This window comes from Synchiropus splendidus, chromosome 12 (genome assembly GCF_027744825.2).
Source record: "Synchiropus splendidus isolate RoL2022-P1 chromosome 12, RoL_Sspl_1.0, whole genome shotgun sequence".
In the NCBI taxonomy this organism is placed as follows: Eukaryota; Metazoa; Chordata; class Actinopteri; order Syngnathiformes; family Callionymidae; genus Synchiropus; species Synchiropus splendidus.
This window is the reverse complement of record NC_071345.1, coordinates 1,358,679-1,376,404: the sequence shown is the minus strand read 5'-3', so window position 1 is coordinate 1,376,404 and position 17,726 is coordinate 1,358,679. Positions and strand designations below refer to the sequence as shown.

Sequence of the window (17,726 nt, the reverse complement as noted above, 5' to 3'; positions counted from 1 at the left end):
CGCGGTTTGAAATGTGTATGTCACGTGACGTGCAGAGAGACCCAGATGTTTGGAGCTCAAGAACCATCGGACCCTTGTGGTTAAATTCAGGAGCCTGTGCCAGAGAACACACAACAACCAGGAAGGGCCTAAAACCCGAAAGAGAAGTAATTGAAAATACAAAGAAAGAACTAGCGGGTTATCTGTGTGTAAAAGCTGAAGCTGAAAGAACAGAAAACATATCTGCAATGATCAAGCGGAATATCAAAGATGAAGCCGACTTTACAGCGTCAGCAGTCAGAATGAAATGAATGCCAGAAGCTCAAACAGCAACACGATTTTCGGGTGACATAAACCTGAGAGGAAGACGATGAGGATTCTTACCCAGACGGTGGCGCTGCTGTATAAGAGTGTGGAGCAAACCTCCTCAGCTCGAGAGGAAGCTGGTGTCCACTTGAGCCAAGCAGCTGATTCACATCTGCAGAGCCACCTCTTCCCGGAACACTGAGGCTCGCGTCCATCCAGCACTGTCCACTGTGTGAGAGGAGCTGCTGATACACCTGTCGCTCTGCTGGGAGGGTTCTTCATGTCGCAGAGGACTGGCTCGGATCCAGAAGATCCACCTCTGGTTTCAGCCTTTGAGACAAGTGGCAGGTCTCTTTAAGACAGGGTTGGTCTCACGCCCCCCTCCTCCATGGCTCCTCCCACTTCTGCTCCTGTGACTCAGGTGTTTGGATTCGTGGTGAGGAGAGACTTGTTGGACCACGGTGGACCACCATCAAGGTCCATGGATGAGATGAAGATGTGACCAGGGAGGATGATGAAGCGGAGGGTGAAGCAGAAGGGAGGAGCCTGGTTGGAGCACCCGCGACCCAGACTCACCGACGCTCGCTCTCCGGGTCAGAACCAAGACAGTGAAATGACCCCTGGAGCCAGCGGCTCTGTGTGTGGTCCGTGTTGCGGCGTCTGCAGGCGTCCGCTCACAATAACATCCAACTCAGTTGAAGTGGACACACACACACACGATGAACATCTGCTGGTGGTGGGACCACACACCTCCTCTGCACGGGCCACGTGTGCAGCCAGAGACGAGCAACCCACTCGGTCCTCTCCTCCCGGCCCGAGACCTGTCCAGGGTGTCCCTCACCTGAAGGAGCTGCGATGGACCGTGACAGTGTTGAGAAGGAGGCGCTGGTCTTCCCCTCCGTCCACAGGAGTTCCTCACCTCTGTGACCTAACGACTTCAGGCCCTGACGTCGCACGTGATGAACGGCTGCTGCTCCACCACCTGAGGCCACAGACCCACCACGCCCTGGACCCACTGCAGTTTGGATGCCATCATCTTTCTGCTCCACCGGTCCCTACCTCACCTGGACAGAGGCAGTGGTGCTGTGAGGATCACATTTTTGGACTTCTCCAGCGCCTTTAACACAATCCAGCCACTGCTGCTCAGGGACAAACTGACAGAGGTGGGAGTTGAAACACACCTGGTGGCGTGGGTCACTGATAACCTGACCAACAGAGCTCAGTATGTGAGGCTGGGGGACAGCAGGTCGGACACTGTGGCCAGCAGTACAGGAGCACCGCAGGGAACCGTGCTCTCGCCGGTCCTGTTCACCCTGTACACCTCACACGGAGCTCTGCCATGTGCAGAAGTTCGCAGGCGCCACGGCCATCGTGGGGTGCATCAGGAGTGGACAAGAGGATGAGGACAGGAAACCGATCCAGGACTTCGTCACATGGTGCGACTCCAACCACCTGCGCCTCAACACCACCAAGACCAGAGAGGTGGTGGTGGACTTTAGGAGACCCAGGCCGCATCCAGAACCATCAAAGGAGATTGTGTGGAGGTGGGCCACACTTCCAAATACCTGGGAGTGCAGTTGGATGACAAACTGCACTGGACTGCCAACACTCCTCAGACGGCTGGCGTCCTTCAACATCTGCAAGAAGCTGCCACAGATCTCTGTTGTTGGCACAGAGCTGGACAGCCTCACATCAGTGGCAGAGCGACGGACATTGAACAGGCTTCTGCCCATCATTGACAATCCCAGTCATCCTCTGCTCAACACCATCTCCAGACAGAGGAGCAGGTTCAGTGACAGACTGCCGTCATTGTCCTGCTCCACAGACAGACTGAGGAGATCGTTCCTCCCTCACGCCATTGGGCTCTTCGACATCTCTGGGGAGGACGATAGAATGGACAAATACACTCTGGACTCACTACACACTCACACCATAGACACACATGCACTTGGGTTCGCGACACACACACACATTCACATACTGGACTGTTGTTGTTTTTTATTATCTTATCTGTAGCATTGTTTTTTACTCGCTCTTATGTTTCCACCTGTCATGCTGCTGGAAATGGGAATTTCTCTTCGGAGATTAATAAAGTATCTATCTATCTGTCTGTCTATCTGTCTGTCTGTCTGTCTGTCTGTCTATCTGTCTGTCTGTCTGTCTGTCTATCTGTCTGTCTGTCTGTCTATCTATCTATCTCTCTCTCTCTCTCTCTGTCTGTCTGTCTGTCTATCTATCTGTCTGTGCTCGCCAGGAAGCGACGGCGCTGTGCGATCACGGCGGGTCACAACCTGGGTGTGCATGTTGAGACAGGGACTTCATGCTCACACGGGTCAGTCTGAAGGAACATCTGGAAGAATCATAACAACAGAAAGAAGTTCAAAGCAGAAAAACTGCATCGTGACAAAGTTGAAGACAAAAAACTGGGGACGCTCCCATCGATCGCTCACCGATGATGATCAGCCGATATCAGCGTGATCGGTGTAGCCGATCACAACAACCGATCAGGTGTGACAGCCGCGCTCGTGGTGATGCGTCCGTGACATTCGGAACAAATAATCATTCATTTCACCGAGCTGGATGAGCAGCCTTTCTCAGGGAGACGGAAACGACTCTGAGGCAGAGTCCCACTACAAGCGGCCAGGATGGAAATGTGTCACGGACACAGCAGAGTCTCACGAGACTCACCAAACTGCGACGCCTCACATCAAATTCAATGTGTTTCAGTCGTCCTTTTGACAGAATAGTTGCTGCATTCTGCAGGGTTTTTCTATTTTTTAGACGTGTCTGAATTAAAATGATTTTAAGTTCCAAGTTTTTTCACATCATGTGCTCAGAAGGTCTCTTCATAATGATGACAAATTCATTGTCAATCCATGTGATCGGTATCTGTGATCAACCGCCACAGCCGACATCCCTAATGCAAAATGAAAAACAAAATCAGAGAGCGAGAGCAAGCAAGCCGACAGAAGACATGAACGCATGAAGGAGGAGTCGGGACAGCGGGCCAGTTTCACGCCTGTGTTTGTGTTAGAAGAGTGGGACGGAGCCGTGTCCAGGACTGACCCCTCTCTGACCCCTGTGTGACCTGAGAAAGGAGTGTCCGGACACATGTCCTCCCGGCCTGCTGGTGTGAGCCGCCCCCTCAGCACACACACACGTGGACTTTCATGACACCACTTCTGGAAATAACAAAAGAAAGTGTGGATGTTTGAAGGGCCGACACACACACGAGCTGGCTGAGAACTGAGGGCGGGGCTTGACTGGAAGAGAGTCGGGGGGGGGGGGGGTTAAAATGGTGGGTCGGGTCAGCCAGAATCCAGGACTCTTCTGGAGTAAACACCAGCAGAAACAAGCGCTGGAGTCGCTCCCGACTCTAATGAGTCCCAGATCTGGACCCGCTCCAGAGGCGCGGATCCGGGTCACATGGCCGGTCCGCTGCCGTCCTCCACCTTCATGTGACCAGAGCTGCTCTGACCCTCCCCTGGACCGGGTCAACGTTAGGGCCCTGCAGAACCCTCACAGTTCAACTTGGAGGGAACCTGGACTGGATTTGAGAGGCGGACACGGACCGGTCCGAGGGCTCGCTGCAGAACCTGCCTGTGGCCCTGAGTTTGACCCGAGGCAGCTGCGCAGGTGCGGCTCTGCTCCGAGAGACAAGGCATCCGCTGAAGGTCAACCACCCGTTTCAAAGCAGATCCGTGTTTAAGGGGAAACAACTGGCTCGCTCAGCGGGCGCCACAGATGTCGGCCATGTGGACCCGGCCCCACATTAACTCTGCAACATTCTCCAGAAACCCGCCGACCCACAACAAAACCACCAGCCTGTTATGGCTTAACTGCAGCGACCGCAGTGGCTCCAGGCGAGCCGGCGGTTTCATCTGCAAAACAACGGCCGCCCTGGCGTCACGGCAACCGCCGGCTTCAGCGTGACTCAACAAATATTTACAGCGTGTCGTCAGCTCCGCCCGGAGCATCGAAGCTCCTCGTCCTTCAGAAGAGAGGGTCCAAACGCGGTCTGATGCAGCGGCCCGTGGGCCAGGTGCGGCCCTTTGCCTGTATTGATGCGGCCCAAACTACAAGAGAAAATTATATTTAGTGATTAAATCTGTGCATCATTCCAAAATAAAACCAAAACTACAAATTTGTTTTATTTGGAAAAACAAATGAACAAATGATACACAACCATCTTGACCATACTTGTATCAGTGTCATGGCTCCGCTTTTATTTTCTCACTTGAGTCCTGTTTTGTTCTTCCTGGCACACGGCTGGAGCCAGTCAACCCCTGCTCACCTAACTACATCAACACCTGGACTCCAGCAACGTGTGCCAGATCGTCTTCTTTGTGTCCATGAGTTCGCTTCTATTGCTCACGGTGATCGTCTTTTCTCGTTCCTGTGATTTGGACTCTTGTTCCCTGCGGTAAATTGGCTCTCTGTCGTTCGGTCTCTCGTTCTGTGCGCTAGCTAGCTAGCTTGTTGTTGATTACTTTGTCTTAGACCCTGGTGCCTGAGTTAGTGTTTTGGTTTCTTCCTGTGTCCGTGTGTTTCCTGGTTTCATTTGTGACTGTCTCTGTTCAGTGTGCTTTTGTTTCTTGTGATTTAAGTTCGTTTGATTCTCCCGGTTCGGTGACGCTTTCCGTTGGACTCTTATTCATGTTCATTGGACTTCTGTTAGTTTGGTTACTCTGTTTGTACATTCAGAGTTTGCTTTGTTTCTCCCGGTTGGGTGACGCTTTCTGTTGTGATTTTGTTGTTTAATTATTAAAATATTATTTCTAACTCGGTCCTGCCTCACTGTCACTTTCACCACTTGGGTCCCGCTCCACGTCCTCAACACGAGACAGTCGCTCCTCGTCCCTTGACCTGTGACAATCAGGTTCCTATTTTATCATGGTTTCCTTCCTGGTTATTCTGAAATGTTACATTGTAAATCTCTCTCCAAAAGATGGATCAGATCATGAAATATTTCTGAATTTCGCCCGCCTGCTCTGCAGCACTACACTGCCACCCGCAGGCCTGGCATGGCACTACACGATTGTCACTCCATTTCAGTGGCGCCAGAACCGGCTCCATCTCTGCCGAGCGCTCTGGCTTCAGACGTCGACTCGTTTGCCGACATGCGAGGGTTGAAAAGACTCGGTTGGTTCACAAAGCATCTCATCTCCAGTCTTCTGACGAGCAGCTCCAAAGCTCTCTGCCTGACTCGTCACGCGCGGCTGCCCTTCAGCGCCAGCTGACTCTGAGACTTTAATGAGGCCACAGTGCTTATTGTGGTCCTCCAGCAGAAGAAGGAAAGAGCGGTGGAGGTGCAGCGGGCGGGTCGCCAGCGTAAACAAGTGCAGCCACGTGTTGTTGGTGTTTGGCGTGTGGACCATGACGTGATGTTTCCAGCCTGCGGAGCCGCTCATTGTTTGTGTGTACGCTGGTGGAGCTGCTCTCTGCCTGAAGAAGCTTGGACCTGCAGGGTGAGCCGTGTCTTCACCAGAACGCTGGGCTCTGCCCGCCACTGCGTCGACATCGATGGGAGAATCAAATCCTGAATCCAATGCAGTTCAGTTCCCAGTCGACTGGATGTTGACAGGAACAGGTCGAGCGCTGACACAGCTGAAACGTGACGATTGGATCCAGGTGTGAGATCATTGCTCCAGAGCTGCTGCCACTCCAGTGTTGCCAGTGAAGCGTCACCTCCTCAGAAAACAATTCACGGGCTGACGTGAGGTGAGGCGGGCGAGAATGGTCCACCTGCCGCTCCAGACCTGCTCCTGCAGAAACACGTGCAGCCGCCAGTTCATGTTCTGTTTCCTCGTCTCCTCACTTCATCAGCCTCGTGGTGTTGGAATCCTTCACTGGCGGTGAGTTTTACGAGCCACGCAAAGGAAAAGCGCATGGAAATCAGAGTTGCGCCCTGAAATCCTGATGATTCCACCAGGAACTCAGGAACGTCACGACCAGCCTTGACTCATGCGTGCGGAGCACCTCAGGGTTCCGTCCTTGGCCCAGCAGTCTGCAGACCAGGCCCAGGTCTGCTGGTCCTCCCCAGTCTGTCTGAATCAGTTCTTCATACCCAAAACTCTGGACCGTCTCATCAAGCAGCAGCTGGGTCTTGGAGTCTGTGAGGAGGTTCAGGGGATTGTTGTTGACCATAATTGACCACAATAAGCCGCTAATGGTCCGTCCCCAGCTGGGGCCCAGGAAGCTTCACTCCTGATTAGTGGTCCATCTCCTCTCTCTCCTTCTGTAATGACTGGAAGTCCAGAGCTGACTTGAAACCAGGTGGGAATATGAAGTGTGGAGAGATGTCAAGGAGACCGAAGGACTTGATTTCACAACAGTGTTGGACAGGACGACAGGGACATGTTAGTAGCCAGGTCTCTCTGGTGTCACACGTCAGCCAGCCAAATGCTCACCATGTCCCACAACATGAACAATACAACATGGATGTTCAACAGTAGGTTTGGATTTCTTCTGAACAAACAAGAGTGGGCTAGCATCCAGGCTAACGTTAGCATCCTCAGACCTCTAACACATTTATCACCGCAACATAGGCTCTGCCCATTGCTTCTCCGTTGCTTCACCAAACCAAGTGAGATGATCAGCGCCGATGCAAGAGGTTCCACAAACGTTGTCCCCAACACTGAATATGCAGGAAACAAAACACAGCACGACAGCCAATGACACGGCGTCTTTACGCGAGACCTCATCAATTGTCATAACAAGAGTGCAGCCAGAAGAGCGGAGGATCCTGTGTCAGATGGACCGTGAGACACTTGGTGTCTCCGTGGCTACATGGATTACCAATCCAAGCGACACCCTCCGAGGTGACTCCTGAGGCCCTCTGTTGTCTCTCTGTCAGTTTGAGTCTGGACCAGGGGGTAACGTGACTCCCTCCGAGCATCTCGGGGGTTTATGCTGCAGCATGTGGGAGCAGTTGTCTGCGGGGGGGGAACCCCCCTGGTTGGTTGGACTCCAGATGTATCAGAAGCGACGTGATGACTGGAGCAAATGTTGCCGCTCTCAAGCCACCACAAAAATGAGGGTGTATCAGTGAGAGGACTGTGTTGGAGGCTGGCTTCAGTCTGGCATCCGCATGTTACACAAGTCATGTGACCTGAATGTGAGCGGCGGGCCGCAGCTCTCACAGCTCACCAGAACATTCCTCTCTGAACTCCGGCTGGCTGGAGCTGTTTGGACCTCACACAGAACTCCTGCTGGCTCCGATTGGCTCCCGCCCCGCCTCGCCCCAAACAGTCCCTCGCTCTCTCCAAGATCAGCGCCTTCAGACAGTTCATGTAGGAGGGTCACAAAAACTGAAGCTGCAGTGCAGACTCACCAAGTTAACCCATGAGTCACAGACGAAGCTGCTGCCCTGAATCTCGGAGTAGCTGAATTGTGAAGGCTGTGACTCAAGAGTCAGGTCGTCTGAGAGTAACAACAATGGTGCGTGAAGAAGCTCGATCACTCTGGAGTGACTCAGTCGGACCTTCAAAGAAGGAGGCCCTGGGCCAGGTCCAGGCAGGAGTCGGTGCTGCTGGAAGCTGGTCGGTCTTTAGCTCGCAGATCTCACTGGTGAGCAGAAGATCATGGAGGAACAGAGCTTTTCACTCACACTCACCCGGACCTCCTTCCACCGTCAGGCTCGCCTCACCGGCCGGAGCTGCTCACCTCCTGGACGACCGAGCTCCACAGCAGCTGGGTCAACCAGGTGACTTTTGAGGAGCATCATCCCGATTGTGGTGCGACGTGCAGGAGCGGTCACCGTCTTCCACCTGGGTTTGAATCCCACTCCCAGTCAAGTTCCATCCTGAGCCCTCTCCTGGAGATGAGCGCCAGACAGCCGCCTCTGTAGCCTCTTACTGAAGTGCACCTCTGTTTTCAGTCCACGTTTCGGTGCGTTGACCAAGTCTGAGAGCAGCAGGGAATCAGCTGGAGAGCAGAGCTCAGCGCTGGAGCCCAGGACGGACATGTGTTTCGTGTTAATGAGTGGAAGTCCACTCCCTGCGCTTCACAGCAACACACAGCTAGAGCTTTATTGGAGTTCAATGCAAACCAGTCGCACGTCATGACAACAGACACAGAAATGGCATGTTTGTCTGCGGCGATACACAAGTGCAGGGTGTTTGTGTTCCCTGGCAGACACGGGGTCTGTCACGTGGCCGAGTTGGGAGAGCGGCGGAACACGAGTCGCCATGTCCTGGAACCGTTCTACATTGGAACTTTTTCATTCACAGACTTCAAAGACACTTGGTCCGATGTTCAGGTCCGTCTGAGCCTCTCCCGTCTCTCCTGTCCTGACCGCCAGCAGCCACCCAGTCAGGTCCGACTGGGTCAGTGAAAGTCGTCTTGCTACCTCCACATCATGGGAAGAGACTTGTGATGTGTGCTGCTGCGCCTCCTTTATGATCTTGTGCTGCTAAAGTCTTGTAGACTTCAGCGTTTACATGATCTGTCACGAGGCTTGAGGCGATGGAAGTGTTTAGCTCATTAGCCAGTTTAGCCGGATTGACTTACAAACGAGTGGCACACACCAAGCCAGGAGGGCATCATTTGCTCTTCCAGTTCAGATGACAGCAGCAGTGAGGAAGATGTCACGACCCCCTGCAGTGGTCCATGTGGCCATCTGCATCCAAGCTCATGGCCCAACGAGAGCAGCCGAAGACCATCGCACCATCTGATGCCAGCTGACGGAGAGGTCAGCTGGTGTGGACCACCCCGCACGCTCCCCAACACACACTCGGCACTTCACTTTGGGGGACGGAACATTTGTACGCCTCGGGTTCGGAAGCGTAACGTCGATTTCCCGCAGAAGCTGTGAAGCTCCTTCAGAGTACCGGCTCTGACTGGAGACAAGGATGTTCCAAGAGAAGAGCACATCCACACGAAGCAGAGCGAAGACGGATAAATGAAGGCTGACATTCACATGGTCCTGAAAACGTCTCTCTTCCGGTCAGTTGCACCACAACAGACGTGAAGAGTCGCGGGCAGGTGCTCTGTCTACTGCCTCTTGGATCCGGAGGCGGGACCCCTCTGCTGGTTGCTGTCCACTGGTTCTTGATGATGAGGCGGTCCTGGAGGGCCTGGTATTCCTGGCGGTCCAGGTGGGCCACTTGGTCCTGGTTTCCCTCTCTGCCCTGGAGGACCGACGATACCTGGAAGTCCTGTCTGGCCCTGGATTCCTTGAGGTCCCGATGGTCCTTGAATGCCGTCCTTCCCTGAGAGTCCTGTGTCTCCTTTCTGACCCCTCTCCCCACGAGGTCCTGGCTGGCCGAGAGACCCCTTGGACCCCTTGAATCCCACGCTCCCTCGACTGCCAATAGGGCCTGGTTCACCTTGATTCCCTTTGGGTCCAAGAGATCCCTTCTCTCCGAGACCTCCACGGCTACCTGTCGGGCCTCTTGTGCCTTTAACTCCACTTGGTCCCATTTGTCCCTTTGGGCCAGTCTCTCCTCGGTTGCCTTTTGGCCCTGGAGGTCCAGGAGCCCCTGTGGAAAGAGGATGTCTCAGGTGAAGTGGAAAGATGACCCGCTGGTGAGCGACAGTCACGCCACCTTTCAGTATTGTGAAGTTCTTTATCTGCGTTGTGTGGTGTGTGTCGACGAGCTTCAGCTCCTCCGTCACCATGGTCAAGTTCCTGACGTCCATGTCCAGGCGGAGGTTGAGAAACATGGTCTGCTGCCTCAGTTGGTTGACGAGCAGGTGGAGAACCAGAACTGTGCTGTTAATGGTCTGACAGAGAAGGTTGAGAACTCTGTGGTGACAGAAGCTTGGGCTTGGTTCGTTCTACCTGCAGGTCTTCTGTCTGCCTGCCCAGGCGACTCTGGCACGACGAGCTCTCGATGTTGATGTACTTATACATGCTCTGGACGTGGCTCACGGTGGCGTTGATGCTGGAGGATATGGTGTCGATCTCCATGGCGATGGAGTTGAGTCGGCTGTCCAATGCAGAGAAGCGCTCGCCGGTTCTGTTCTCGTAGTACCTGCAAGACCACCCCAGTCAGCGAGAGCCACCAATAACTTAAGGAGAACGTGTGTGTGTGTGTTACTTGGAATGGTAGTGGAGGTCATGCATGTTCTCCTCATGCTCGTCCATGAAGGACGTCACGTTGTCCAGCTGCATCTGCAAGTTCAGGACCTGAAAGAGAAACCTTTCAACTCGACTCGAGAACCCTTGAGAGGTGAGTCACAACGGAGGCTTCCTCCACACCTGCTGGGTGAGGTCGTAGTAGACCTCACTGGACATGGTGATCCTCTGGTGGTCAGCCACGATGCTGTTCTGGAGGAAGCGCATGCTTTGTGTGTTACTGCTGCTGTTGGACTTGATGGCACCCAGAGTGCGACTGTAGTTCTGCCAGTCACTGGTCAGCTTCTGCAGGACCAGCGTCTCCTCGTCTGCTTTCCTTTGCAAGGCGTCGATCCACAAGGTGCTGAAACCACATATGGAACAGTTCTAGTCTGGAAGCGAGACATGCTGCTCTGTGAAATATCAGTGGGTCTACGAACCACGACCGAGGAGAAGGTCGTGACACAGGCTAGACTGAGCCGGCTGGTGAAGCTCTCGCTCACCTGAGGGCAACTGTGGTGTTGACCTGTTGCGCCGTAGCTTTAATGTCCCGCTGGTCCGCCGTCAGGCTACTCATCTTCTCCTCCGTCTCCTCAATGACTTCCTTCCAACCTTTGACTTGGTCAAGGTATCTTTCCAAAGACTGGTTAAGAAGTTTGAGGGACAGGACGTTGCTCTGCATGTCTCGAGTCAGTCGGTTGTTGCTGGCCGTCAAAGTGTTCTGTGCCTGAGTGGCCTGGTCCAGGACCTGGAGGAGTGATGGTTGGTGTTACCTTCAGGTCACTGAGATGCAGCTGGGGGTCCACCCTACCTGCTCCTGCCTCAGGATCATTTTCTGGACGTCTTCAAACTCCTTCTTCAGCCTGCTGATCTCCCCAGCGTGCTGCGTCACATCCAGGCAGATGGAACAGTTGGGGGCGGAGCTCAGCCCTGTGAATGGATCCCAGGTGTTACATCCAGAACTTTCACTCGTCCTGTCCAAAGCCTTCTGCAAAATCCCGGTGAAGACAGTGTGACCCACTGTCTTGTAGACAGAGACACCGGATGTTGGTGATGGTGAACTACAACTGGTGAGGAGGAAGAAAGGAGCCTGACTGGAACCAAGTGGGAGCGGTCCCGGACAGTTCACTTCAGTCTTCCTGTTTTGCTATCGGGCAAGCTCACTGCAGAACTGGGTCAAGTTCTGATGGACTGTTCTTCTGAGGCTTCAAACCCTCCGCCACTCGTGCACCTGCTGCCACTAGGCTGGCTGTTATCTCCCCGTCAGTCTGAAGAGCTCAGGGTCTCCAGTCAGCAGTAACTTCGTGTGAACCTCATGCGTCATCCACGACGTGAGGAAATGACATCATCGCAAGCAAAGCAGAGCTGTGGATGTTGGCTGGCGGCAGAGCGCCATTAAATATCTGTAAATGTTAACCGAGCGGTTTCAGCTGGCCAAACACGGAGCGTTCCAGAGAGGCGGGGCTGGAGCACACGCATGACCTCACAGGTGACGGGCTCCTTACCTTCCAGCCCCTGCTGCAGGCGGCCGATCTTCTTGTGGAAGCCTGACTCCTCCTCCGACAGGACCTCCATCCTTTGGAACACTGGAGGGAAACAGGGTTCAGCAAGGTGTCCCTTCCTGAGCAGCTCACTCGGGTCAACAACTCCCTGCACCATCCGTCGACTCCTAACACCTCAGTTTTATTAGCGAGTCCGGCTTGAGGGAAATCCTTGCAAACGAGGTGATGATCCCTCAACATCATTCCTGGCTTAACGCCACGCTTGTAGGTTGTTAGGGGAATGTTGTGTTTGGAGGCGCTGCGCTTGAGTCAGGGGCACGGTCCAGTCTTTTGAGTGGAGCTACGCTCAGCTCAGTGTAGCTGCAGCACGTATTTCCCCTGAATGTGAATGAACATGAAGATGTACTGGCAGTAGAGACAGGCGCTGACGTGGGAACCAGCTGTGGAACAGCTGGGGCCCCGGGCACAGGCCTCCTGAGAGCAGCTCTCTCTCTCTCTCGACAGTGGATGGTCGGGATTCTTTCTCGTGTGAAAGGAGCAGGACTCACCCAGCGATGCCAGCACGGCCACCGTGACAACCAGGAAGGCCACGAATCCAAAGAGAACTTTGACAGCCACTTGGAGCGAGTGGCTCTGCTGACACCTCACGCAGCCGCCGCGGGTCCGAGCTGGAAGAGACCAAAGTGTTCCAGTGAGGACACGCTGATGTTCACGTCTCTCCCTTGCTGAGTGGCTGAGCAAAGCAACAGCACCACAGTGGCAGACGTGGGTCATTGATGTCAAAGTCAAGGTCCACGGTGGGAGCCAGAATGCCAGCTGGGGTGCATGAAGATGCCGGTTATCAGGGTATCATCAGGATCGGGTGACCCCCTCGCGTGCGCCGGCCTGGGTTAGGTCTTCTTTCGCTCTGATTTCCTCCTCCAACTGATGGCTGAGGCAGAGTGTGTTTCAGGAAGTCCTCCCGCTGACCCGCCAGGCCTTTGTACACACTGGACATGTGTTCTCGCCCCTCTGGAATGTAACGACACGCGAGCCAGCAAACATCCTCAGCGATCACAAACAAGCTGGTCCTGAGCTCCAGATGACGAGACGAACCAAACATCTCTGGTAAACAGGGCCGCCTCGGTTTCCACACACCAGACAGTCTGGCGGTTTGGACGGCCTGCCGGACGTACCTGCACCTCACCAGCCCGGCGGAAGAGCTGAATCAGCGAATGATAATTGATCTCTTAGGCTCAGTTAGGACCATTTGACTGGTCCCCACAAGTTTGAGGGTGGAGACCTGGGTTCCAGTCTGGTTCTGGTTCAGGTTAGACATGTTTTCTAGGTTTAGGAGGAGAGGCTGGGGAAAGGGCGATGCCCAGGAGCGGTCCCCACAAGGACAGAGAGACAAACATGGCAGAAGCTTCCAGAGAAACAACAGACCAACCTCTGAAGGACGGCATCTCCTCCTCCTCACCAGTGAAGTCCTCCTCTGGAACACAAGACAACGGTCAGGACGAGTCATCACTCGTGACACTCGCCGCATGCAGTACCTTTGAACAGCTGGTTCTCATAGCCCCTGAAGTTTTCTGTGGAGGAAACACAGAGTTAGAGCTCACGGCTGCTGCTGTGGGGCGCGGCGGCCGCGCAGAGGAAAGAAAACAGAGCTCTGGCTGGGACTCGGGAACACAGGAAGACAGTCTGTCGGGTTGCTGCATCGCTCAAGAGTGATGGTTTCCAGGGCTGCGACGTCGTGACATAACATGGCGTCTGGCTGCAGCTTGTCAGCAGATGTGGAGGCTGGAGGAACAGACTGTCGGGGTTCACCCCTCCGGCAGGTGCTTCAGGAAGCTCACGTACCGACATGGAACCCACACCAACACGAGTGGCTGAGTTACAGTCTCAGGCGTGTTTCGTCTGACCTGACTGCTGCTCTCTGACTCCCGCACCAGAACATGAGAAACAAATGTTCAAGTCAAGGGGCTTGTGGGATCCTGGGAGGAGGTCCGATGACCTTGGAATACCTCGTTGAAGAGCGCTGGCGAGAGGGCGCGTGCACCTGAATGCATCATGGATTAAAGGAGATGGTGCGTTCAAGTGTTCATGGCCGGAATAGTGGACATCCTCTCAGCAGACCTGTCGCGACACTCTCCGGTCCACACCAGCCACCAGTGGCGTGCTGAGGTGGCGTGGAACAGCTGAGCTCAGCTCTGGCAGCATGACTCACCCCACTATGTTACATAAGTCTGGCGGCGACAAGAAGACAAGAGAGACCTGCAGGTCAAGAACCTTCAGGTCTGTCAGCTGACCTGAACCAAGTCAGGCCTGAACATCAGTCGGGTCACCTGGACCTGGGTCTGGACCTGGATCAGGGCGTGAAGTTCCATGGCTCGGTGAGCCGTGGGTGTGGAGGGGCAGCGGCTCGTGTCGGGGCTGGGTGACACTCTCACGGCTGTTCACATCTGGGCCCGCTCCGCCTCAGACATGGACCCTGCTCCTTGTACGAGTGAAATTCTTGTCAATTTTGTTGCGGTGAGATTTGGATTCCATGCTCCCCCCTCCCCCGCCTCATCCAGCTCCTCAGCCCTCTGAGGAGAACAGCCTGGAGTCTGCCTGGTGGGTGAGGAAGCTGAGCCATCCAAGAAGTCACACCCTGGGAGGCGGGGTGTTGGCCAGGACTCACAGAGGTCAGGAGACGAGAGCCAGATTCTGAAGCCCGGCTCAGGAAGTCGTCCATGGTCCTGTAGACATCAGGAGGCCACGTGGTGGGAGCTCTTCTGCCGAGCCTCTGGCGGAGCAGCGTGAGGGACTCTAGTCTTTGTGGGAGCAGGGAGCAGGTGCGGTGCAGGAGACCTCTCTGGATGTTGCCCTGGCCCCACGTGGACCTCCTCACTCAGCATGTTTGTGGCTCCTTCCTTCAGGGGGCACTGCTGCACGGACCTCTGCCCCCCGGCTGCCATGTGTGCTCCTCAACCATAAACCCTGGAATGTGCCGATTGTCCCTCTGGTCCAGACATGACGGCACAGCTGGAGACCTCCGGGTCAGACCTGGTGTTGCATGCTTCCTCAGCGCCACACAAACACCAACACCAGCCAGTTTACCGGCTGCAGGGTCGAAGTTTGCGAGCAATATCCTCTGCGACTTGACTGCGGCTGCGCGCGCGGCACTGCTCTGCTCAGGAGCTTCATCACACTGGAATCGAACCCGCAGTCTTGAAGCAGCGACTACAGTTACACAACTCCTAGGACACAAAAACAAGCGCCGACATCCGATGAAAGGAAAACAAACCTGCTGTCGGAGAAAAACGCTGCGTTATGAAGTTTTCTCTCCAAATGAAAGAAGCTTCCACTGTAACTTTATAACAAGCCACAACTGAACTTCAGTCTTTCCTCGCGCCCTGCCAACTGTCCACCTGCGCCCCCCTCCCCTCCGTGAGCGAGGAATGTACGAGGCAGCATGTTTTGTTCTGGACCATGAAACCACACTGTCAGACCTCCTGCGCCGCCGTGTCCTGTTTCTCCTGAGGAAACTCTCGGCCAAATGTTTGAGCGCGCAGCCGCTACAAGCTCCTCCCACTTCTCGCCACCATTCTGAGCACCACGGCGTGTGGGTGAGGCGCAGGCTTTTATGGTCGCAGTGGTCAGTTGTAGACCCTCTTCCTCCACGGGCTGTGAGTCAGAAGCTGACGTCACGGATGGAAGAGATGGTCCGGTCTCCACAGGTGGGAGCAACAGGAGGCGCTCCTGACTCACCTGTCGACCCGTACCTGGACGACACCTTCTGTTGCAGGACCAGTTGTGTCAGCACTGGCATCTGAGCCACAGTGTCCTCTGCAGGTTGGTTTCGGCTCAGGACAGAGCTCCGTGTTTATGCTTCATGTTCGGACGTTGTTGATCTAAAAGTGACTTCACAAGCGGCCCCACATCTGGTCCCCTGCAGAGGCCCTCAGCACCGTCCCTATTGTTGGAGGACGGTGCCTTAGGACGTCACGTTGGAGCTTTGATTCCTCGCTCTCTAGATGTCCTCAGATTCTCGCTTGGCTTTGTTCTCTGCGCTCGTGCTTCAAAGCCTGCAGACATCAGCTCTCGCAGGCCGAGGATCTGTGGCTTCTGTTTAAGCCACTCACACACGTCAGGAGCTGCGGCGGGTCAAGGTCCGGCGTCCAACAGCAACAGAGCTGCGGTGAGAGAGCGTGAGACAGTGGTGCGCCCCCTGTGGAGGACAGCTGAACTGCAGCTCCTTCACTTCACAGCGAGACGATGGAAGGTGTGTCCGTTGTCAGTTCGGCGGTCTGTGAGAATGGTCGGCTCTGTGAGGTCCGTCAGGGACTCGTCTTGGATCCTCCGTCTTGCTCTTGACTGAGGTGGCCGTGTGGAACGTGTCTGCTGGATGATTGTTGGCGCCGTTGATCTTCTGCCATGAAGGACTCGCCACATGTTGGCGTCCAGACGGGCGAGTGGACCGCCTCGCTCTCTGGTCGTGGCTGGTCACGTTTTGAGTGACAGCAGGTGACAGCAGAGTCGGAAGGATGGGTGGACGCTCTGGACCCCAAAGGTCTGGGCGTGACTGAAGCTTCAGCAGCAGCCCAACCATCTCCCCATGTTCATGTTCCTCAGCCCCTCCAGCGTCACTCTTCTAACAAGTTAGTGGTGAACTTTCTGAAGGAATTCATGCAGTGTTTCAGTGGGGACGCTCTGCTGACAGAACTTTACCTTTCATGGTTCCTGCTGAAGAGTCCCAGTCGAGCGGTGCTGTGAGTCTGACTCACACCACGGTCATCTCCAGGTCTGAAGTCAGTGATTCCAAAACTCTGGCTGGACGTGCACGCTCACGTGGCCACCGGCACCATCGCACCAGAGGTCCGGTCCGGTTCTGCTGAGCTGGGTTCTTCAGCTGCTCCAAACTCCTGCTGCTCGCTGTGGCGCTCTCCGTCCAGAGTGAGAGGAGGCTGGAGCTCTCCTGACATGTGCGACCTCAGAGGAGGAGGGAGAGGGGGAGGGAAAGAGAGGAGGTGGTGAGAGAGGGAGGGAGATGGGAGAGGAGGGAGGAAGAGTAGGAGGAGTGGGGAGGGTGAGAGAGGGAGGGAGGGAGGCGGAGAGAGAGATGGGAGAGAAGGAGGGAGAGAGGGAGATAAGGTGGGAGGGAGAGGAGGGGGCGAGAGAGGGAGGGAGAAAGAGGGGGAAGGAGGGAGGGAGAGAACGAGGAGTGGGGAGGGTGAGAGAGGGAGGGAGGGAGTGATGATGGTGACAGGAGGAGGAGGAGGGTTCTACAGCTAATGACTAACAAATGTCTCTGGAGTGTGAGTCTGCTGTGGCCTCGGACAACCAGGACGTGAACACACACACACACACACTCACCTGGCCACGCAGTGATGCCTCGCGTCCTGGCAGGTGTCGCTCTGACCTCAGCACCTCCGCTTCCTCCCTGGGAAGCTGAAGGTGTTGAGCGTCTGTTGTCCTTACGTGTGAGTCCTGAGGCGCCCAGCAGGGGGCAGTGCTGTGACTGACCCGGACACATCGCAGCTTTGCCTCATGCTTCCGCAGCAGACACACGAGCGACCCACACTCACGCGGAAGTCACCTGACCACACACGGGACACGCCTCACCCTCACCTCAGACAAGCGTGTGGTGGCTGACTGCATGCTCAGGAAGTGACCCGGCCCTGTGACCTCTCGATGAGCTCCAGCACCGGCCCAGCAGGAGTGTGAGGAAGCCCCAGCGTGACCCACGAGAGCTCACCTCCAGCAGAACCATCAGAGCCGTCTGGAGCGGGTCACCTGGCCCAGCCACCCTCCTCCTTCCTGACTGAAGAAACGGCTCGGGTCCAGACACAGAAACCACGTGGACCTGAGCAGCGCAGCTGGCAGGAGTGGGAGAAATAAAGCGGGATTTGTGT

General features: G+C 55.1%; 1 protein-coding gene across 2 annotated transcripts; it reads right to left on the bottom strand.

Moving 5' to 3' along the window:
- Positions 1-7,833: 7,833 nt before the first annotated feature.
- scara3 (scavenger receptor class A, member 3) lies at positions 7,834-16,782 on the bottom strand. 2 transcript variants are annotated; one of them, XM_053880603.1, is made up of 12 exons: positions 16,543-16,782; positions 13,383-13,418; positions 13,277-13,321; positions 12,396-12,515; positions 11,851-11,931; positions 11,157-11,275; positions 10,849-11,093; positions 10,490-10,709; positions 10,329-10,417; positions 10,070-10,262; positions 9,834-10,011; positions 7,834-9,767 (listed from the first exon to the last, which is right to left on the bottom strand). In XM_053880603.1, the coding sequence occupies exons 1-12, from the start codon at positions 16,547-16,549 to the stop codon at positions 9,280-9,282; spliced, it is 1,821 nt and encodes a 606-aa protein (XP_053736578.1). In that variant the 5' UTR covers positions 16,550-16,782; the 3' UTR covers positions 7,834-9,279. The 2 variants fall into 2 exon arrangements, with proteins under 2 accessions (XP_053736578.1, XP_053736579.1); XM_053880604.1 differs by lacking the exon at positions 11,851-11,931.
- Between the last annotated feature and the right edge of the window lie 944 nt (positions 16,783-17,726).

Coding starts and splice junctions, on each gene's coding strand:
- scara3 (XM_053880603.1), bottom strand. Junction 12,516..13,276: donor GGAGATGCCGTCCTTCAGAG/GTTGGTCTGTTG, acceptor GGTCTCTTCCAG/CTCGGACCCGCGGCGGCTGC. Junction 10,263..10,328: donor GACCTCCACTACCATTCCAA/GTAACACACACA, acceptor GTGGTCTTGCAG/GTACTACGAGAACAGAACCG.